Source organism: Otolemur garnettii, unplaced genomic scaffold (genome assembly GCF_000181295.1).
Source record: "Otolemur garnettii isolate 467f Iridium unplaced genomic scaffold, OtoGar3 scaffold00014, whole genome shotgun sequence".
Taxonomy (NCBI): domain Eukaryota; kingdom Metazoa; phylum Chordata; class Mammalia; order Primates; family Galagidae; genus Otolemur; species Otolemur garnettii.
In genome coordinates, this window is record NW_003852409.1 from 10,740,517 (window position 1) to 10,764,380 (window position 23,864).

Consider the following 23,864-nt stretch of genomic DNA (forward strand, 5'->3'; position numbering starts at 1 on the left):
GTAAATGGGGAAAAATATTCCAAGTTGCAGTTGATTTTAGAATGCAATACATAGTTTGAATGAAATCTGGTATCAACAATATTCTGATGTTGTCCATCTGAGCCACTCCCTAGATGTGCCACGAAGAGGCCAGCTCCCTTGCCAGGTGTTTGCAGGACTGACTGCTCTCCCCTTCCCATTTTACACACACTGACCCTGATATCCACATGCTCCAAGGCTCACTCAGCCAGACCCTTCAGTGACTTTGTTGGCAGTGCACATTTTCCACAAGATACAAGGTAACATTTCTCATGGGCTAAGTTTGACAGGCACAAAGCTACTACATAACCTTGTTCTGATTCTTTGAGGTTGGATTCTAAAGGAAGATAATTCAGTGTTATAGCTCTTGTTCTTCTGTGTTTTCCCTTTGTCAGCAACTTTCAGTCTTCCAAATGTGTTTCCAAAGTACGAACACACTGCTGGCATGCCTAAGAAGTTCTTTGCACCGTCAAACTGCAGACAAAGGGTTTTGCACCTTTTCAGTAACTCTCCCAAGTGTGAATTCAGGGCAGGGGAGACATTGATGGTTATTCTGGAATCTGCCGTTCTAGTGAAGAAAGACTCATATTACTGAGAATATATGGGGCATGGACTTTAAGTATTAATAGCTTTGATGAACTGAGTAACACTCACGGAGTGTATTTATTGCCGAGTTCCTTTCTCAAATTGTGGAATTCAAAAGATTTTTTTTTTTCTGGCTTGCTTGGGTAGGTGGGTAGGTTATTTTTCTTAAGACCTCAGTTTCACTATCTGAAAAATAAAGCTGTTAGACGAACTTGAACTGTAGGGTCTTTCTGGTGGACATTATGAGCTTCTTGGTGGTGAATTATTGGAGGAGATTCTTTTTGGTTTAAGAAAGGCACAAATAATACACTGTTTGAGTATTTCAGGGAAGCTAAGGAGAGAAAATTCTGCTTCTACCTAATTTCGTGATACTTTCCTCCACTGAAAATGTTTGTACAGTTTTAAGCTATAGGACAGAATTGTTCTTCAGGCTTCCCAAATAAGAATAAAAAGATTTTATGAAGGGAAGGCAACCACATCACCTCCAGCATGTAGCCACAGGTCCTGACTTTGGGTGTCCCGTCAATTCAGGAAACTTTTGCAGCGTCACAAATAGATGGGTGAAACAGTGCAGCCAGAGGTACCTTCCCACGGATGACAAGGAAGAGGAAATGGTCACTTACTTAAATCTCAAGGCCAAGTGAGGACTAATCACTGCATGTGGCTTCCTTAGCTTTGTTGGCTGCGGTGGGGGGAGTCATACAGCCCTAAATTTTGTTTTGTGCTGTTTTTGTTGTCATAGACACTGTCTGGAATTGCTTAGGTTCCTGAAGATTTAGTTTGATTTGGTACCACCGGTTGACTTTCTCCTGGAAAGCAGGCATGCTCCCAAATCTCATCAAAGCCAGACCTGTGCTGAGCCCTGGGGATAAAAGAACAAAAAAAGAGCACATTACTTGTCCTCTGAAGAGTGATTTTGAGTTACCTGGGGCCCCATCACTTTGAAAGAAGATAAGTTTTCACATTGGAGGAGAGAAAATATGCGTTGTGTTTTTTGCAGAAATTTTAGTGGTGCTTAAGGGTAGAACTTGGCTATTTTTAATGACATTGGCCCCTTCCTCACAAAACCAACAGGGTCAGCAGCAGCACAGAGATGAGTGCAGGGACCTTGTCACTAAGAAAGATGGGCCAATCAGTGCCTTAATCTTGGATTTTTCTTGAAAGAATGTTGGTAAAATACTCAAATCAGAAAAAATATACTGAAAACTTACGGTAGTATATGACACGAGGCTGCTAAGATCATTTGGCACCATAGAATCATAAGGTCTTAGAGTGGGGAGAGAAACTGTTGATGTCTGGCCCAGTGATTTTCCCAGTCAGGACCCCACGGGGGGCTTGGAAAGGCAGGTGGCTCATGTGCAAACTCTGAAAATACAAGAGATCACCTGTCATGGTTTCCAGGCTCAGCATTACTGACATTTGGGACAGCAATTCTTCCTTGTGAGGGCTGTTCCGTGCATTGTGGACTATTGAGCAGCATCCTCTGGTTGTGATAACTAAAAATGTCTGAATATAATTATCAAATATCCCCAGGTCGAGGGCATTAGGAAACAGAATTGCCTGTGATTGGGACCACTGTTCTATGATAGCAGAGTTAGTAGAAGAATCTTATGCTCATGACCAGTCATTTCTATGTCTGGTTGGAGTCCTGTCCTTTAGAAGTTCTGATTCGTTCCTTCATTCAACACATTTACTGCGAACCTGTTTAGTATACTGAGCTACTGAGCACAGCCTGCCCAAAGCTGAAGATAGCAGTGTGAGCAAGACAGACACAGACCCACTCTCAGGGTGCCTATGTCTGATGGGGGACTCAGACCACAGGCAAACAAGAATCATGCTGACAGTGAAGGAAACCAAGTGGCATGCTGTGTTAGAGAGAAGCTGAGTGTGGGCTGGTGTTGTGAGTAGGGGCTTCGATTTCTTGGGGGTTGGATGGTGGCTAACATTATATCGAGTTGTCAGGGAAAGCTCTATGGAGAATAGAATCTTTGAGCCCAGACTTGAATGATAAGAAGGCAGTCACATGAAGATTGGCATTTATATGTCTCTGAATAATAAAGTGAGGGAATGAATTTAATCAGGAAAAGAATCCTTCAAAATATGAGAAGGAAATCTTGTAAAAACAGGTCCTTTGTATAAAAAGGTTGAACATTACCATCTAATCTCGTCATTTAGCCAAATGATCAAAGTGAGGGCCACAAAAGACTTGCTCAAGGTGACGATGGCAGGCAGAGACATCACCACACCTATCATCTCTTTTTGGTTTCAGTGACCTGAGAACAAATTCCTTAATTGTCTGAATAGGCATTTCTGTATGTCTCCTCCCCCCCCCTTTTATTCCCTAGGAATATCCTGATAGTGAAAAAAGTTAAAGATACTTAACTTTGTTGAGTGAAAGTGGGATTTATCATTAAGGATGTGTGGAATCCAAGGCTTGACAGAGTACCTGAGCACTGTACTGTGATAAATTCTACTGTTGGGTTGGCAGACAAACGTCTAAGCTTTCTGCTCAGGTCTTGGGGTCCAGTAATCTTTCTGAATAAACTTACTTGCTGAACCTAGATTAGGGATTATAAGAGAAAAGAAATTTCTTAGCTATCATTTTTTAAAATTCTAATTCTTGGGCATCTGCCAGTCCCATCTGTGAACATACACTGTGTTTTTCCTACTATGAAAGTTCTGTTACTTGTTGAAGCAAGGGTAGGAAACCCAATGGGTTTGAAATGGGCCAGTTGGTCAGTTTGATAAGGAGGAAGGAAGAACAGCCATCTAATAGCTTCTGCTATAGGTTAAGGCCAAATAGAAGGGGGGACAATATTACAGTCTTCTTGGGTAGAAGGACTTAAAAGTGTTCTTGGTCCACACAGGCCCAGCCACTGTTTGTATTTTCTGAAAGCAGGACTTTGATCCTGACAAGAGTCCTTAGACCAGGAACCTTGGTTTGGACAGAGAAAGACAGACAGACACAGGTATAAGTAATCAGTTCTTTCTGATATAAGACATCAGGCTGGATGGAAGGGTTATTGTATCAGGCCCTGCCACTTGACATAGGCAGGCTCCCGACAATTCTTATCTAAAGGAAGTGACTTCTCTGGATTTTTAGAGCCAACTGTGCACACACCACAGTTAGACCACACCACAAGTCTCAGAGAGATTAGACTGGGATTTCTATGGACTTTTCCTCAAATAATAGAACTTCCAGCAAACTTTCTTGTACCCTCTGTAAGTCCATAACCAGACATCTTTTTTTTTCTTTGAATAATAATAATGGAGAATGAGGTAAATTGTTAAAGTGGTTTCTGTATTCATTCACTGAAGCCATGGAATTGAGACTTGGCTGGGTCTTAGGAACCAAAAGTGCTTTTGGCTGCGGGGACATGTCCAAGGCCTGAGGTCAGTCAGGCTGGCAGACACGCAGGGAGAGTCCTCAGTGCACGTTTGGGTCCCTCCTGATGTGCAAGATGACTTTTACTGCAGCTTCTGCTTACTCTGCGTCTTAATCAGTTCTGTAATGAAGACCCAGCAGCATATCTGCAACTTCCCTTTAATTTTACAATTTTTGTAATGAGAGCTCTCATGGTGTGAAAAGTGTGTGGAGAAACCCAGCCAGCATTCTGAAGCGTCTGCGAGGGAACACCGTGATTTTCCATCTCTGCTGGTTAGGCGAGGTTTGGCTCTGGAAAGAAGAAATCAGTTCTCTCTTGTTCTGAATGCGAGGGTAAGAATGGCTTCAAAGTGTCCAAGGAACTTCCGGATGAACCCATGACATTTCAGTCATCTGTACTTATCACTTCTCATTTATTCATTTGTCACCAAGCCTGGTTTCCCATCATTTGCAAGGCCGTGATGAGCCGGAATCTCGTTGGTCATGGTTGCGTTTTGAGATTTCGGTGAGGGGGAGGCATCTTCTTTTGGGGTTTTGTTTTCTTTCTCAGCCACATCTCAAGAATATTGTCAGGACACTTCTCAGAATTAGAGTTATCTAGAGGATGGCGGGTTCCCCTTCGCAGACAATGAAGTCTAAAGCTCCCGAGACACCACCCTGCTTCCTCCCTTTCTTCTCTTGTCCCTTCTCTCCTTTTATCTCTTTGTTCGAAAACACACACGCTTCCTTTTCTAAGGACAGGAGAGCTGGCAGACTGCCTATTGGCCTGTTGGCCTCAATTAGCCTTATATCATTGCAAAGGAATGCAGGAATTCTCCAGAAGGTATGTAGTATCTCTTTCTGTATTAGACACTCACTACCTGCTTGCATAACAGGTCACTCAGCCAGAATCACTTATTTACATAGCCAATGTCTTTTTAGCCACTTGGGTTATATCCCTAGGTGCTCATCTCATCTTAATGATGATCCCCAAGGTATCAGTTATGAAATACTACCCCAGTCTGCACTGTAACACTTGAAAACTTTATGAAGAAGAACAAACTTAAAATAAAACCTACAGGCTATCATTGTTGGCCACAGGGTGACCAGGTTATTAATCTGCACATTGCCTGCTTCAGACTTTGTGCTTGTGTACAAGGTCCCACAGGTAGACCGGGGCTAACGATATACAAAAGAGGCCACACGCATTGGCAGGATTAAGTCTCAGGGTATTTCCTTGCTACTGTTTAAATTCGGTCTCATATTGGGGGTTACATATGTGATTGCAAATTAATCCTTTCTCTTCTGAAAATTTGGTTTTGAAGAACAGCTGTGTCTCCCTTCTGAATTCCTTAATTATTTATCCTCCCTGATATGTTAAACCTTTCATTAGTGTGGTGAATTGCCAAGAGTACCCAGAACAGCTTAGATCATGTAGCAAACAGTATAAACATTTGATAGGACATTTGAAGACCACATAGTGAGCCAGGATCTATAGTAGTTCCAAAACCTGTGGGATCGTTGAAGGTAGCTTGTTGTTGGAAGTTCCTTGTTGATTTATTCTGCTGGTTTGTTTTTTAAGACTGTAGCATGAGAATAGGACATGTGTCATTTCAGGAGCAAGGACTCTGTCCTTGCTCTTAGAAATTTGGAGTATATGTGCCCATATCTGAGCTAAAATCCAATCAAGAAAATTAAATTAGTATGTATAAGATTTGGACATTCTGTATTTGCATTTGTAGTTTTGATTCCATAGCTGTTATTCCTGAAAGTGATTTCACCTCAATTTCTCAGTTCGTTACTGTTTGGAAGGATGCTTTAAATGATTATTAAATTATCGGAACTTCAGCTTCAGCCCTGAGAAGACTAATTGATGAGTAAGTGATAGGAGCATCCCTTATTGCTAAGAATAGTAATCCATTCACAAGTTTATTAATTAGTGTGTCTCCCTTCTGAATCCCTTAATTATTTTCATCCCATTTTTCATCCTAAGGTCCTGGGGTTGCAATTAGAAATGTGAACCTCCCAATCCAGGCCACAACTCTTTGACCTCATGACAGTGAGAGCTTCTGATCTGTAAATACAATTTTTCAGAATGACCTTTAGGTTCCTGATTTTTCTGCTTCTCGCGTTGAGCTGTTGCAGAGTTTATGCATCCTATCACCTGTCCCTGGATAACTGGTTTTTGCATTCATAAGAAAGTAAGAAAAGCACACACAACAGGTGCTATCAAAAGTTTTTTATTAGAATTATGAGGAGACCTGGGGAGTTCAGTGTCTTATAAATGAAACTAGGTTTCTGGAGTGGACAGAGGAAAAAAGCACCTTATGGTGTTTCTGGTTCTATTTCTCAGAGGCTTTGAAGGTTATAATTAGTTGCTCCTGAATCACATGGCTGTGGTGCTTCACGGCTTTATTTCTGGTCTGCAGTCCTTCAGTCAGAGAACAGGTTAGACCCAGGCAAGGCCTGTGCATTTTAATTTGGTCACTTCATGGAGACGGTTGGGATTTGGACTTGAGTATCACATTCACATGCTCCTGGGCCATCAAGCTTAAAGAGCAGTGTTTGCCAGGCTGACGTGGACCAGGCTTGATGGCGGCAGGCTTGTAGGAATGCTGTGAAGCGTCAAGGACACCTCCCCGCTCCGGTTCCATCTGAGCAGTGAGTTGGAAGGTCACACAGTGAAACTGGGGTTTGTCTCCTTTCTTCTTCACAGGAAGAAAAACTGAGGCACAGTGGACCCTTGGAATTCTGAGTGCAGAAAGTGGGTGGGCCACTGGTAATTAAAAGTGGTGTTCTTAAGATTAAGAAAGAGCAGTCTGTGTCCATAATTTCTTTTCCCCCATTCCCTTGTATATATTCCACATCTTTAACATGATCTCTAGATATTCTTTAACTCTTATCTTCAAGAGTTTGTCAAATGTGGACAATTAGATTTGGGTTTCCCCTTAAAACCCCACATTTTGAAATCCCTAAACTATAATTGCAAACTGAACCAACCAATAGCCGGTAAGAAGTAGCACTAAAGAGGAGTAAATAATTAGGGTGGTGTAGGGGTTTCATGTAAGGAGAAGCAATCACATTAGGTGCTATAAGTTATTTCAGAACGAATCTATATTCACCTCTCAGGTGTCATCATGGGTGATGTTCAGAGTTACCTGAAGCCTGTTTGACCTTGAGGGGCCTGGCGACATTGGGGGTAGGAGACAGGGGCACTCGTTTGATTTGTAGGTTTATCTCATGACCTTTTGAAATAGCATCTCTTCTTAGTTCACACCCTTCCTCTTCTGCTTTTGATTTTGCTGATTCGGTAAGTGAGAAAAAGATTGCTCCTCTCATAATCGCAGTTTTATTAAATGAACTAAGTAGATAGGAGATCAAGACTTTTAACTTTAAATCTTAATTTTATAGCAGATCTGTCTACTTTAGCCTCTTAAGGCTATTGCTCTTCTGGGTTGGTACTAAAGCAGTCAATAGAGCTTCTTTCTCATCTTTTGTTTCTCTTTGTTGGTTTCTCGGAGGATTACCATCTTCTGGCCATCCTCTCGTCTGGTTTCCTTTGTCTCCATCCTTCCCTACTCCTTCTCCTCCCGCTGCCACTTTTTGCACATGTGCACACCCACAGTCTCATAAACACATGAAGTTTCTGTTTCTTTGATTGCCTGGGCCATGCTAGCAATTCTATTTTCTTCTGGCGGTGTCTTCAGGAGAAATGTGTACACAAAGGCAAGATGGCTTTCAAAGTAGGCTGCATCCTCATTTCAGTACTTGGTGCAGACATCAGATTGAAGGCAGCTCAGCTCCACCTGACGCTGGTTCTCTCAGCGACCTGGAGATTAACCTCTTATAAGGCTCCGAGCTATTTTTGAGGCAGGGACAGCAACAACATTAAAGCTAGAACCCATTAGGAAATCACTTTCATCATCTCTTCTTTTTCCAAATCAGTGGCTCTTTTTTTTCTGATCTCATAACCCTTTAATCTCCTTTGTAGCAGAACAAGGAGACTGTTAGTTTGTGTTTGCAGCCGGTGAAGTTAGCATCCTTGATAACAGCTTCAGAAGACACCAAGGTATTAGAGAACTGCAAAGAGAGATGAATTTCACCTCTAGGTGGATGACTTAATGCCGAGGTGGCCTGCTTTCATTGTACAGAACCGTAATTTTTGTTGATGTGTTGTGCAAACCGGGCTCAAACTTTCCAAAAGACACACACAGCAGAAAGGCTTTTGTTGCATTATTTCTAAAGGCTTGAAGTTTTGAAGGGAAGAGATTTTGTTTTCCTCTAGGCTACACAATGGAGCTTTCAGAGAACCTCTTTTAAAAGGAATAGCTACAGCCTTTGTGTTGAAGGGTGTGTCTGTTGGCTGGGTCTGCTGATGCAGACAGACGGGCTGGTGATTAACAAAGGTCATTAGACTTTGGAATCTGGCAAGCAGAGTCGGATGGTATGTCTTCTGTGTGTGGAAGGACGACTCCCAAGAAGCCAAGGCATTTGGGATGTTTCCCCCTCCCACCGCACCCCCAAATCCTGCTGTAGAACAAGGTCTGGTCCAGGGTCATCCTGCTCTAACCAGGGCTCTGCTGGGACTAACGAACCAGCATATCAATCATGGCATAAAAGAACCTTGGGAGATAGATCTTGGTGAATGACAGTTGAGGAGGAGAAAGGTGCTGCTTTTCGGAGAGAAATGAAAACAGTTAATTCTGTGTTGGGAAGAGAAGAGCAGAGGAGGAGCCCAGCCTGCTCTTCCAGCGTTCATTTCTGACTGTTAGAGGAGCAGAAGCCAGGAGAAGCCATGTTGTGCTCGGAGGAGAAGCTCTGAGCTAAAATGGCTGCTCCTAAAGCTCAGAGGACTAGGGCAGCTTAGTGAGTCTTAGAGCTTCAGTGACGCAGGAGCTCATATCTCTTGAAAGTGTGATAAACACATTCAGCAGAGCTGTGGCTTGTTTGGCTGAGATGAAAGGACTAAGCTTGGGGGATGGGGAGTGCACACTGGATGATCTGCTTTTTTCTGTGAAGTGTTCTAAATGCAGGAGTCGTCTGCACCATGGAAAAATTTGTTTTCAGGTCTAATGGACTGTGCGAAAGGAGACGTGGGGTGGGGCCTCAGTGACTGCTGTAATTTGATCCAGAGCTGATAGCAACCTCTTCCACACAATTTGGGTTGGTGCTTAGACATAAAAGCTTGTGTATCTGGAATATTGAGACTTAGCTGAAAAGGCTCTGGTGCACAGTTCAATGTTTATTGAAAAAGGATAAATTACTGGGTGAAAGGAGAGGAGGTAAATATCTGTGTCTCATTCTGCAAGCTCAGTTTGTCCAGAGCTGGACTTGCCAGAAGTTATTTTAGCAGGAGATCAGGAGGCTCGTGCTTTCATAGAAAACCCTCATGCAATGGCTCCTTTCACTAGATTGACATGTTATTACTAGACTTTGTGCCTCCTGCAGGAATAATTTATCTTTTACAATAAAAGTATAGGGCATTACATCATAAAATAGATTTGGCTACAGCTTTCATTCTTAGACATCTGGTTCTAGATTACAGTGACTCAGTAGAGTTTATGGTGAGCTTAACGAAATAACTCGCACATTAAGATAATAACCAGGTATCTCAACTTAGGATACGTATAAAGATAGGGAGAACTACACCTTCCTAATGCATTTGTGGCTTCTTAACAGTGGGACTCTCCACCGAATTAGTGTGAAGCTTTCTATATATTTCAGTCTCACAGTAAATAGCAGCATGATGGTAGCTGGGCATATTTTTGCTTTATTCCACACCAGGTTCACAGCTTTTGCATCCAAGTATATGTTCCATGTTTGTCAAGGAGAGAAGTGGAGAAAACGATAAAGTCACGACTTAGAAGCCCCTCTTCAAAACTGCGAGTTTTAGCTGTCTTCATGTAAATTGAGACACCAAGGTGCAACTTTAAACTCGCAACTGGACTCTCATCCAAACTTGGTTGTTTGAAAACCTCATGAGAAATGTTTTATGACCTAATTAGATTGAAGAAGCTATTAGGTTATAATCGGTAGGTAGTAAAAGAGCAAATAACCATTTAGCTCATGAAATAAACCCAACCAAATTATTTGGGGAAGGGAGGAAAGAAATACACCCCAATATCGGGAAAGATATTAAAAGAGTTAAAGCTGCAAACAAACAAACAAACAACAACAACAACAAAAAACCTCTCCATTGCCACTCCAAGATTCAATAATACTATTTTATCACTTAGTGATAAAACACTACTGTAATAAGATCAAAATAGTTACTGAAGATTGAAATTTTTCCTTTCTTCTGTATGTATATCCTCTTCACTTCTGAGAAGGTTCCAGTTGGGGAAAAAAATATGAGTCCAAGGCAGAGCCAAAGCCAATATTAAATTACCAAGGAATTTGGATTCAGTGGAGAAACTCAGAAAACTTAAGTTTTGAAGTCCTTAAGGGTTTCCTTGACAAAAAGCATTTGAAGAAAATTTATCTGGCTTTGTCTTCTTTGAAGTTTGGAAGTCAAGGACACGGTTTCTATTATATACAATTGCCTTTCCTTGTCCAGCATTCCGATTGGCTCAGTCTAAGTAAGAGAAATCTACCAATGCTGGAATCCTTTTCCCATTCCTGGACATACATCCCATGGGCTCCAGATATGTGATCAGGGCGTTCCTTAAGGTGTTGTGTTCTAACTTCGGCCCTCACAGGTCCCTAATGTGAGAGAGTAGACCCGGATCATGGAGGTGCTTCAGTGTGATGGCTGTGATTTCAGAGCCCCATCTTATGAAGACCTCAAAGCACACATCCAGGATGTCCACACGGCATTTCTGCAGCCAACTGATGTTGCTGAGGACAGTGCTGATGAGCCGCGATCCGGGTCCATAAATGCCAGCAATCAGACAGAGGTGGAGTTTTCTTCTATAAAGGATGAATTTGCAATTGCAGAGGATTTATCAGGTAAATCTATATTAAGCTCAGCATGTCTGATATATTTGCATTGCTCTGGTTTCTTTGCAGCTTATAGCCATGGTCCTTAAAATGTGTGGCTTTTGCAGAGTTTCTTGCCTGTTGCAAACTATTTTTGTGATTTAGGGATCAAGTTTCTTTTGAGCTTCCTAGGTTATTGTCTTTTTTGTTTGTATGTTTGTTTTGGTTTGGGGAATTTTTATTTATTTATTTATTTTTGAGACATAGTCTCACTCTGTTGCCCTGGGTACTGTGCCCTGGCATCATAGCTCACAGCAAACTCAAACTCTTGGGCTTCAGCTATCCTCGTGCCTTAGCCTTCCCAGTAGCTGGGACTATAGGCATGTGCCACTACACCTAGCTAGTTTTTCTATTTTTTAGTAGAGACAGGTGTCTTGCTCTCGGCTCAGGCTGGTCTCAAACTGCTGAGCTCAAGCTTTCTACTCATCTCGGCCTCCCAGAGTCCTAGGATTACAGGTGTGAGCCACCATGCTCGGCCATGGTGATTGTCATTTTTTGGGGGGGCAGGAGGTAGGTTCTCATGTCTCCTGGTTTCCTTTTAATTTTGATAACAAGATAATAGAGTGGAAAGTTCTAGAATTAATATTGTAGTTTATGAAACTTTTATTTTTATAGTCAGGCAGCTCATTTATGGAGATGAAGAGAGTATTTTCACCTTCTCACCTGAAGCTGTACATTCCATCTTCATGGTGAGAAGGTGCAGTGTATGTACATTCATCATACTACATGGATACTCTTCAGGGCCCCATGTTGAAACCTTCTGAATGTGATGTTTATTAATAAAGAATAATTGAAATGATGCTGATTTGCATGATTGGATGGCTTAATTCTCTTCTGCATTGCTTTTCTCTTCTTACTCTCCTTATGCTTTTCTGTAGGTCAAAATGCAGCTGCACTGGGGACGGGAAGTTACTATGGCCACAGTACAGGATATTACAGTCAGCATATTGCCGCTAATCCCAAACCAACGAACAAGTTTTTTCAATGCAAGTTCTGTGTACGCTATTTCAGGTCAAAAAACCTCCTTATAGAACACACTAGGAAGGTCCATGGAGCTCAAGCTGAAGGGAGCTCAGTAGGACCTCCTGTCCCAGGATCCTTAAATTATAATATCATGATGCATGAGGGATTCGGAAAGGTCTTCTCTTGCCAGTTTTGCACATACAAGTCACCAAGGAGAGCAAGGATAATGAAACATCAGAAGATGTATCACAAAAACAATTTGAAGGAGTCCAGTGCTCAACCTCCTGCTCCTGCTCCAATGCCAGACCCCATGGTTCCACCCGTGTCCCTGCAGGACCCCTGCAAGGAACTGCCGGCAGAGGTTGTGGAGCGCAGCATCTTAGAATCCATGGTCAAACCCTTGACCAAGTCTCGAGGCAACTTTTGCTGTGAGTGGTGCAGCTACCAGACGCCCCGCCGAGAACGTTGGTGTGACCACATGATGAAGAAACACCGCAGCATGGTCAAGATCCTCTCCAGCCTCAGACAGCAACAAGAAGGGACAAATATGCCAGAGGTGCAGACGAATGACCCCAGCCCCACTTCCAACTCCACCTATCTGTCCATGAATGCTGCAAGCCGGGAGATACCCAACACTACCGTCTCTAGCTATAGAGGCTCCATCAGCAACTCCATCATGAGACCCAATTCTTCAGCTTCCAAGTTTTCATCCATGTCTTACCCTCAGATGAAGCCGAAGTCACCTCACAATTCTGGCCTTGTTAACTTGGCAGAGAGATCCCGGTATGGAATGACTGACATGGCCAATTCTTCAGCTGACCTGGAAACTAACAGCATGCTCAATGACTCTAGTTCTGATGATGAGTTAAATGAAATAGACAGTGAGAATGGTTTAAATGCCATGGATCACCAGGCATCAGTCATGTCTGCAGAGCAGCTGATGGGCTCCGATGGCAACAAACTATTGGAGACCAAGGGCATTCCGTTTAGGAGATTCATGAACAGGTTCCAGTGCCCCTTTTGTCCTTTCCTCACCATGCATCGACGTAGCATCTCCCGTCACATAGAAAACATCCACTTATCTGGAAAGACAGCTGTCTACAAATGTGACGAATGTCCGTTTACTTGCAAGAGCTCCTTGAAACTTGGGGCTCACAAACAGTGTCACACGGGTACAACATCAGATTGGGATGCTGTGAATTCCCAGAGTGAAAGCATTTCTTCCTCTCTGAATGAAGGTGTGGTATCCTATGAAAGTCCCAGCATCAATGGCAGAAAGGTAGGGGTCATGTTGGATCCTTTGCAGCAACCACCACCACCACCGCCACCGCCCCCACCGCCACCATCACAGCCACAGACACTGCAGCAGCCACCACCCCAGCTACAGCCACCTCATCAGGTGCCACCTCAGCCACAGCCACCACCAACGCAGCCGCCGCCCCCTCCCACACAGGGCCCACCCCTCCACCCTTACAAATGCACCATGTGCAATTACTCCACCATGACCCTGAAAGGGCTACGGGTCCATCAGCAGCATAAACATTCGTTCTGTGACAACTTGCCAAAATTCGAGGGGCAGCCCTCAAGCCTACCATTGGAAAATGAGACAGACAGCCACCCCTCTTCCAGCAACACTGTGAAGAAAAGTCAGACCTCAATTCTTGGGTTGTCCTCCAAGAACAATTTTGTAGCTAAGGCCTCTAGAAAGCTTGCTAACGACTTTCCCCTCGATTTATCACCTGTGAAGAAGAGAACCAGGATTGATGAGATAGCAAGCAACCTGCAGAGCAAAATCAACCAGACAAAACAGCAGGAAGATGCGGTGATCAATGTGGAGGACGATGAAGAGGAAGAAGAAGACAATGAGGTGGAGATAGAGGTTGAGCTGGACAGGGAAGAAGAGTCGGCAGAGCCCATCATGGAGGTGCCCACTCCCTTTTCAGCCCAGCAGATTTGGGTGAGAGATACCAGTGAGCCCCAGAAAGAATCCAACTTCAGAAACGTCACCCACGATTACAATGCGACCAATGGGGCTGAGATTGAGCTCACCCTTTCTGAAGATGAGGAGGATTATTATGGCTCTTCAGCAAACATGAAAGATCACCAAGTTTCCAACACTGCTCTGCTGAATACCCAAACACCTATCTATGGAACTGAGCATACTAATGAAAATACGGACTTTGGTGACTCTGGAAGGCTTTACTATTGCAAACACTGTGACTTTAACAACAAATCCGCCCGGAGTGTTAGCACCCACTACCAACGAATGCACCCGTACATTAAATTCAGCTTCAGGTACATCTTGGACCCCAATGATCACAGTGCGGTGTACAGGTGCCTGGAATGCTACATCGATTACACCAACTTTGAAGATCTCCAGCAGCATTACGGCGAGCACCACCCAGAAGCCATGAATGTACTGAACTTTGACCATTCCGACCTGATCTACCGGTGTCGGTTCTGTTCATACACAAGCCCAAATGTCAGAAGCCTGATGCCACATTACCAAAGAATGCATCCCACAGTTAAGATTAACAATGCGATGATATTTTCAAGCTACGTCGTGGAGCAGCAAGAAGGGCTGAGTACTGAATCCCAGACCCTGAGGGAGATTCTGAATTCGGCTCCCAAGAACATGGCGACCTCCACACCCGTGGCTCGTGGTGGTAGTATGTCCTCTGCGTTTAATAAAAACACTCCTTCAAAGTCCTTTACTCCTGAATGTGAAAACCAGAAGGACCCTTCGGTCAACACTGTTGTCGTTTACGATTGTGACGTTTGCTCATTTGCAAGCCCCAACATGCATTCTGTCTTGGTTCATTACCAGAAGAAACACCCTGAAGAAAAGGCTTCCTACTTTAGGATCCAGAAAACCATGCGAATGGTGTCTGTGGACAGGGGCTCTGCCCTTTCTCAATTATCATTTGAGGTGGGTGCTCCAATGTCTCCCAAAATGTCCAACATGGGTTCCCCACCCCCCCCACAACCCCCGCCACCAGACCTCAGTACTGAGCTTTACTACTGCAAACACTGCTCCTACAGCAATCGGTCAGTTGTGGGAGTGCTTGTCCACTACCAGAAAAGACACCCAGAAATAAAGGTTACTGCCAAATATATCAGACAGGCTCCTCCCACATCTGCAATGATGAGAGGGGCCGAAGGGCCCCAAGGCTCCCCCCGGCCACCTGCCCCCCTGCCGCAGCTGAACCGAAGCAGCTCTGAGAGAGATGGCCCTCCTGTGGAGAATGAGATGTTCTTTTGCCAGCACTGTGATTACGGGAACCGGACGGTCAAAGGTGTCCTCATTCATTACCAGAAGAAGCACCGAGACTTCAAGGCCAACGCAGATGTGATCCGGCAGCACACAGCCACCATCCGGAGCCTCTGTGACCGCAACCAGAAGAAGCCTGCCAGCTGTGTGCTCATGTCCCCCTCAAACATGGAGCGGGACAAAACTAAGTTGCGAGCACTCAAGTGTAGGCAGTGTTCGTATACCTCCCCCTACTTCTATGCACTGAGGAAACACATCAAGAAAGACCACCCCGCCCTAAAGGCCACAGTCACGTCCATCATGCGATGGGCATTTCTAGACGGCTTGATAGAAGCTGGCTACCATTGCGAGTGGTGCATCTATTCCCACACGGAGCCCAGTGGTTTGCTCCTGCATTACCAAAGGAGGCACCCAGAGCATTACGTTGATTACACTTACATGGCTACCAAACTCTGGGCTGGGCCAGACCCGTCCTCTCCCTCTCTCACGATGCCAGCCGAAGCCAAAACCTACAGATGCAGGGACTGTGTGTTTGAAGCTGTTTCCATCTGGGACATCACCAATCACTACCAAGCATTCCACCCCTGGGCCATGAACGGTGATGAGTCAGTGCTGCTGGATATCATCAAAGAAAAGGACGCCATCGAGAAGCCCATTCTTCCCTCTGAAGAGTTGACAGGCCCCGTGAATTGTGAAAATAGTATGCCCACCCCTCTCCCAGAGCAGGAAGCCGAATGCCCCGAGGACGTGAGACTTTCCCCCGAGAAAAGCATGCATCTGGCTTCAGCCAACCCTGCCATTTCCTCTACCCCGTACCAGTGTACGGTGTGCCAGTCTGAGTACAACAACTTGCATGGGCTTCTCACCCATTATGGGAAGAAGCACCCCGGCATGAAGGTGAAGGCTGCTGACTTTGCCCAGGACATCGACATCAACCCGGGTGCCGTCTATAAATGTAGGCATTGCCCGTACATCAACACCCGCATCCACGGCGTCCTGACCCACTACCAGAAGCGACACCCATCCATCAAGGTGACCGCTGAGGACTTTGTGCACGACGTGGAGCAGTCAGCTGACATATCCCAGAATGACGTGGAGGAGACCAGCAGGATCTTCAAGCAAGGCTACGGCGCCTACCGGTGCAAGCTGTGTCCGTACACGCACGGCACTTTGGAGAAGCTCAGGATCCACTACGAGAAGTATCACAATCAGCCTGAATTTGATGTCTTTTCCCAGTCGCCCCCGAAGCTGCCGGTCCCCCTTGAGCCCGAGATGACCACTGAAGTGAGCCCCTCCCAGGTCTCCATCACCGAGGAGGAGGTGGGAGAGGAGCCTGTGTCCACGTCTCACTTCTCTACCTCGCACCTGGTCTCCCACACGGTATTCCGGTGTCAGCTCTGTAAGTACTTCTGCTCGACGAGGAAGGGGATCGCCAGGCACTATCGCATCAAGCACAACAACGTCCGAGCCCAACCCGAGGGCAAGAACAACCTCTTCAAGTGTGCCCTGTGTGCCTACACCAACCCCATCCGAAAAGGGCTGGCCGCCCACTACCAGAAGCGCCATGACATCGATGCCTATTACACTCACTGCCTGGCGGCCTCCAGGACCATCAGTGACAAACCCAACAAGGTGATCATCCCGTCCCCGCCCAAGGACGACTCCCCTCAACTGAGCGAGGAACTCCGGAGGGCAGTGGAGAAGAAGAAGTGTTCCCTGTGTGCCTTCCAGTCGTTCAGCAAGAAGGGCATCGTGTCCCATTACATGAAGCGCCACCCTGGGGTGTTCCCCAAGAAGCAGCACGCCAGCAAGTTGGGGGGCTACTTCACGGCCGTGTATGCAGACGAGCACGAGAAGCCCCCACTCATGGAAGAGGAGGAGAGAGGCAGCTTTGAGAAAGCCGAGGTGGAAGGCGAAGGGCAGGAAATCGAGTGGCTCCCGTTCCGCTGCATCAAATGCTTCAAGCTGTCCTTCAGCACGGCGGAGCTGCTGTGCATGCATTACACTGACCACCACAGTCGGGACCTCAAGAGGGACTTCGTCATTCTGGGCAACGGCCCCCGCTTGCAGAACTCAGCCTACCAGTGTAAGCACTGTGATAGCAAACTGCAAAGCACAGCCGAGCTGACCTCACACTTGAGCATTCACAATGAGGAATTCCAGAAGCGTGCCAAACGTCAGGAGAGGAGGAAACAGCTTTTGAGCAAGCAGAAATATGCAGATGGTGCTTTTGCAGATTTCAAACAAGAGAGGGTAAGGATATGTTTTGATTTCCCTTCCCCCAGGAGGCCTCTCATCACTGGTGCCCACATGCACTTCTTCGTTGCCAGCCAAACTGCTGCAGGCTCCCTAGTGACTTAGCTTGCCAGAGAGCTCAATAAGTCAATTAAACGTTTCGAGCTTGACTCTCCCCCATTCTGTGCTCATCCCTCTCCGCAGTCACGGTCCCCTCCCTCCCTCCCTTTGACTCCTCCCATGGCTCCCCAGGGGAGGTTTGGGGTGGTGTCTATGTATGTCCTTCTGCCAAGAAGGCTTCTCTGAAGCCTAGTTTTACGACGATGCTTGCTCTTTCCTAAGGCAGTGTGGGCTGTCTCTTGGTATCAGTAGCGCTTCTCAGCCATGTCTTGGTCTTCGGTGTTTGCTACGTGAACCTAACATCTCCAGGACTAGATTTTTATTTTTTAATCAAGAAGTTCATTAAGGCACAGCTATGCACCGTTTCACCTGCATAGTTGAAACTGGCCTGAAAACCAGGTAACTTAGTGACAGTGACGATGAGCTTCTCCACAGAAATCTTCTCTACTCACAAGCCATCACATTTTGGGGTTCCGGAGACTTTGCATAGTAGGCAGCGTGCCACGACGCTGGTGAATTCGTTCTATGAAAATAACTCGCCTATTTATCTCCCTTGGTTTTTAACCGGCTAATCTGCTTTAAAATAAAATATGCTAGTAAAATGCAAGAATAAATTCCAGCAATTGAGGGAGGGCTCGGAGTACTGATGGCTACCACTGTATTTTACCAGCCTTTTGGTCACTTAGAAGAGGTGCCAAAGACCAAGGAGAGGAAAGTGGTGGGCTACAAATGTAAATTCTGTGTGGAAGTGCACCCAACGCTCCGAGCCATCTGCAATCACCTCCGAAAGCACGTCCAATATGGCAGTGTCCCAGCTGTGTCAGCCGCTGTGAAGGTGAGAACGGGAAGGTCTGGATGAGCGCATATTCCTGTGTGTGAGCGATTCAAATTGCTTATTAACCCCATTGCCTGAAGTGGCTCAGTATAGAGCGTCTCAGAATGCGGGCATTCCTGAGTTATGCTTGGATTGGTTTGGCTTGTTTTGATTTCTTTGCAGGTTGGACCTTCCTCATCTTTCTGTTCAGGGAAAGGTCGAGTTTCGATCTGGTTTCCTTCCACGCGGATAGTTTGGTGGCAACAGAAGGTCCAGGATTCTCGGTGTAGGAGGCTTCAGGTCGTCCTTCTATTCTGCGTTTAGTTGCCATTAGGTCTTCGCTCTTCCAAGTTGCCCGAGCTCTTGAGAGGAATCAAGTGGGTTCTGTTCCCATCATCTTCTGCTCCTCCCACTAGTGGTCTGACTTCTTACTGTTCTCATCTGGTTGAGGATGCAGAGCGCCCAGGAGAATCTGTCTTTGACTTCTTATCCTGGGTCCTCTGGGGAGTACAAGAGACATTAGATCTGAAACCAAAACCATTGCATCACAGTCGACCCCAAGCCTTTGACCTGGTTTGTCCCCTTCATCCTCTCTCCCCATAGGATGCTAACAAGTGCCTTCCCTCTCCCCTCAACCTTTATTAGGCCACCTGTTTTGAACATCCTAATGCTAATAGCAGCCACTGTTTCAGTAACCCAGCCACCATTCCAGCCTTCCACGAGATTGCTAAGCACTTATCATTATAAACACATTTCATGGTTTTGGCTTTTCTCCCATGGATACTCAATATATTTTTGTCATCTGCCCTTCTCAGTCTTGCATCCTGTTTTGCTAATTTAGCATGAAGGTAAAGCCTCTACTTTCCTTCATTGAAGACTGAAGCCTTCTGTCTTTTGGCAGAAGAACGGTAGCAACCCAGGGACAGCAGCCGTTCACTTAATCCACACACCCCTGCGGTGTCTCCTGGGGCCCCATGTGTGAGACAGAGTGGCTCATCCTGTGTAATGAGTAGCCCAACGATCTCCTTCAAAATAGCAGGTGACTTAAAACCAGGCTGCTCCTTAATTTTTTGACTCGATTGTATAACAACCTCCAGTCAGGGGTGAAGTCACCATTTATTGGGTGGGTACAGAGAGCAGGGGCATCCTTTCCTAAGAAAGGCCCATGGCTCCCACATGGTCACACTACTCTGCTTTTTTCCTCTTCCTTCTTTCCTTCCTTCCTCTCTTTTCTTTGTGCTATAACCCTGACCCAACTTCGATGGGATTGCAATTTGAATTTTCTTTTCAAGATGGGGGGAGAAGGGACTGAACTGTCTTCAGAGTGGGAGAGCCCCTCTTTCACTTTTCCCAGGCAGTAGCAACCTGTATCCAGACATGTTGCCCTCAAATCACCACCTCTGCATGAAGAATGGCAGGCTGGCTCACCCTCCCTCTAGGGGGAGCCAGAGAGTCAGGGGAGGAAGCTTTGACAGGAGATGCTGATGAGTTTGGGAGAATGAAGGGAGAAGAAGAAAGTTGGGACAATAAGGATAGATATTTATTTTGTTGGTGGGGCATGTGTGTGTGTGTGGTTCTCTTAGCAGGAGGCTGAAGACTCTGCCCACTTGTTCCTGGATGGATTGGAAGCAGCCAAAGATGCCAGTGGCGCCCTGGTTGGCCGGGTGGATGGTGAACACTGCTTGCTTGATGGAATGTTGGAGGATGAAACCCGGCCGGGGGGATACCATTGCAGTCAATGTGACAGAGTCCTGATGTCCATGCAGGGGCTGCGTTCTCATGAGAGGAGCCACCTGGCCCTGGCCATGTTCACCCGAGAGGACAAGTACAGCTGCCAGTATTGCTCCTTTGTCTCTGCTTTCAGGCACAAGTAAGTGCTATTGGGTGGCCAAGATGACGTCATGGGAGAAGGCAAAAACTAAGCTAGAGCAGGAGAAAGTGGGACTAGTGAAAAGGCTCCACTCGTGGTTCAACCTGCTGCTCTGTTGCCTTAAGCCTTGGGTACCTGATCTGTAAAATGGAGCTAAGAATGGGGATGAATTGGCCAGCATTAGATTAGGCAAATGCAGGCATCTCAAAGTGAAAATTTGAGGAATAGCTTACAGCAATCCCAGAGAAGATGCAGCTACAGGGAGTAGACGGGTTTATTGACGCATCTGTTGAGCACCAGTTAAAAGCTGATCATCCTCTGAGGAAATAGTAAAGTTCCCCTTGGAAAACTGAGTTGCTATCAGGTAAAATTAGTGCTGTTAACCCATGTGACCTAAGAATGGTTGCTTGGTTTTTTTTATTTTAGTATTATTATTATTATTATTATTTGAGACAGAGTCTCACTATCTCACCCTCAGTAGAGTGCTGTGGTATCACAACTCACAGCAACCTCAAAGTCTCGGGCTTCAGCGGTTCCCTTGCCTCAGCCTCCCAAGTAGCTGGGACTATAAGCGCCCACCACAATGGCTATTTTCTGGTTATAGTTGCCATTATTGTTTGGCAGGCCCGCCTGGGTTTGAATCTACCAGCTCCTGTGTATGTGACTGGCACCCCACTGAGCTACAGGCACTGAGCCTGCTTGGATTTTTTAAAAAGACCTTGAAACATAAAGAAGTTTCTCGATGCCAAAGAGTTGCTTGAAATACAGGGAGGTTGAAATCAGCACAACTTTATAAGTTTGGGGTAGGCGTGTAAAGCTTTTGGGCATAATGGGAAGAGGAGTGGTTCTGAGAACAACTTTTAGTTGCCTTTCTCTTTCAACAATATAAAAGAGAGGTGAACATTGAATAATGCATTCTGACAGTCTTGGATGAGAGAGACAGACGGGAAGACTGACGTGTTGTTTATTTTTATGATGGTTGAAAAGAAAGGATGGTCTGTTTGCTTCTTTACAAAGGTAAAGCACTAGCTAGTGGTTGGTGAAAAGCAGGAGGCGCAGTGTTTCTACAGAGATTAGGGTGGGTTGTAAACTCTTTCTTACACAGAGCCTGATGTCTAATCTCTGTCATCAGATCCATATGTTGGCCTGAAACTTGTGGAGTTCTCTTCAGTTCATTATTTATTGAACAGCATCTATCACATGGTCTGGCACACAGCAGCACCTCAGTAAATAATTGTGAATAAATGAATATACCCAGTGCTAGGCACGGTGCTGCGGGGGAAAGCAAAGATGCATAGGACATGGTCTGTAATCTAAGGGTCTAGGGTGGGTTTATAAAGCAGCCATACAAAGGACTCTGCAAAATAAGGCACATCTTTAAAAAAACACACACACATACAATAAAACACTGTGAAGTTTCAAACAAAGGGAAATGTTGCATCTGCTTTGGAAGAGTCAGGACTGTTGTAGGCAGTAAAGGGCATTTAAGTTAAGTCTTAAGGAAGAAAATAAGAGTTGAGTTGGGACAGGTTGTATGATGTGGAGGAAAAGCTGAGGGAAAAAAGGAGCCTTGTTGGGGGCCTCGCTGGTGTTTCACACTGACTAATCCTTAAGTTACAAGTAAAGGAAAGTGGAAGATGAAGTCTAACTACTTTAGTGGAGGCCGAATTTGTAGTTTTTAAATGCCAAAAAGTTGTATTTTGTGATTTAAATTGCTTGTAAGAGTCTCAAATTAGTTCAGTAATAATAATTGCTAACATTCATTGTGTTTTACTACGTATTAGGCCAGGGGTCCTCAAACTTTTTAAACAGGGGGCCAATTCACTGTCCCTCAGACTGTTGGAGGGCTGGACTGTGGGCCCTGGGATGAGTCGGCTACTAAACAGGACAGGCAGCGGTGGCAGATATACCTGGAGGGCCGTATAAATGTCCTCAGCGGGCCGCATGTGGCCTGCAGGCCGTAGTTTAAGGACGCCTGTATTAGGTACTATACTAAGTGCCATCAAGTATCATGTCCTTCTCAGAAGAGCCATATAAGGGATAGTTGCATTATTGTTTCCATTTTATGAGTAAGAAAACTGAGGCCTACCGAGGTGAAGTAACTTGCCCAAAGTCACAGAGTTTATACAAACAATGTCATCTCCATTGTTGACCACCTCCCTACACTGACCACCTACTTAAGTTGACCTAATCTTCATGTACCAGACATGTACCATGGGCACGTATCAGAACAGAAGGCCTCGTTCCTTTCGTTGACCAGCTCTGTATGTTAACCAGTTTGTTACAGTCCCTGGGGTGGTCAACTTACAGAGGCTCTACTGTACTAGCTGAGATTTTATCCCAAGCAGCCTAACTCCACAGTTTATGCTCTTGAGTTGAAAAAAAGATTGGGGAGGGAGGATCAATTAAGAAGCAGTAAGGGATAGTAGCTGATCAAGTTAGGGAATGGTTGAGGGGATGGATCTGCATGATATGACTTAATACAGGACACGAGGGTCAAAGCAGAGTACAAATAGCACCTAGATTTTCAGTCTGGTTGACTGGGAGAATGGTAGTGCCATTTACAGAGACAAGGAAATGAAGAAGAGAATTTTGTAGAAAAAACTGGTGGATTTGTTTAGGGCAAGTGGGGAGGAAGATGGCTTAAAGGACATCCAGCGGGAGATCCAAAGGCAATTGAAAATGTTGCTTTGGAACTCAGGAGAGCACTATAGGTTGAAATGCTAAGGAGTACCATTCCCAGGTGAGTCATTTAGAGTGGAATTTACTTCTCTGGCATACTAAATACAAATTAGAACTTCTTCCCACACCTTGTTGGGGAGATTTACTATTTTTTTTTAGGTAGGTAATTATTATGAAGTACTGGGAGTTCATTGTAATTAAATAACTTCTCTTATATGTTGCTTCTGGAAGACGGATGTACAGTGAACCTGATGGTGTTTATCAGCCCGCTTGGGAGCATGTGCCTCTGTTAACATAGAAGCTGGCACATGAGGGGGAAGTCAAGCGCATTGAAACCTCCCTTCCCGACTCTAGTGCTCATGATGAAAGAAGAGTTAAAATTTAAAAAGAAGTTAGCCCTTTTCAAATGCTAAATTTCTCTAATCCCCAGTTTTGTTTCTGTTTGTTTGTTTTTGAGTGAATTAGAAGACACACTGATAGGCACTTTCATTGGCTTGGCAGTAACCTTGAATTCACCCATCTTGTGCCTTCTCTGTTTGGATCCAGTCTTCCAATTATCAGTGGTCAGAGAGGGGAAAATAAAGGTCTGCTGTAACCTGTTACATTGCCGTATCTTTCAGTCCAAAAAGATTGCATCCATTAGCTTCCTTTCTTCTTAAAATAAGCCCAAATGCTCTTGCCAATTAATCAATTAATTAATTTGGTAAGCACCATGACTAGAAAGTAAACAAAAAGACTTAGCATATTTTAGAAGTGGGATTCCCAGAAAAGGGCAATGAGACAAATGTAGAAATGTTTAATCCTGTCATTTCCCTTTTTTTTCCCCTTCTATATCAAGTTTGGATCGCCACATGCAAACCCACCACGGACACCATAAACCATTCCGATGCAAACTCTGCTCCTTCAAGTCCTCCTATAACAGCCGGCTGAAAACGCATATACTCAAAGCTCACGCTGGTGAGTT

At 45.1% G+C, this 23,864-nt stretch overlaps 1 protein-coding gene across 1 annotated transcript in view; it reads left to right on the plus strand.

Annotated features, from left to right (window-relative positions):
- The window catches only part of ZNF462 (zinc finger protein 462), a 141,805-nt gene that overhangs the window by 42,007 nt on the left and 75,934 nt on the right, over positions 1 to 23,864 (plus strand). Inside the window, exons 2-6 of the mRNA XM_003785204.2 lie at positions 10,666 to 10,915; positions 11,824 to 17,432; positions 18,205 to 18,369; positions 20,115 to 20,218; positions 23,739 to 23,857. Coding sequence (XP_003785252.1) covers positions 10,696 to 10,915; positions 11,824 to 17,432; positions 18,205 to 18,369; positions 20,115 to 20,218; positions 23,739 to 23,857 — 6,217 coding nt within the window. The 5' untranslated portion in view covers positions 10,666 to 10,695. The remainder of the gene's footprint in view (positions 1 to 10,665; positions 10,916 to 11,823; positions 17,433 to 18,204; positions 18,370 to 20,114; positions 20,219 to 23,738; positions 23,858 to 23,864) is intronic.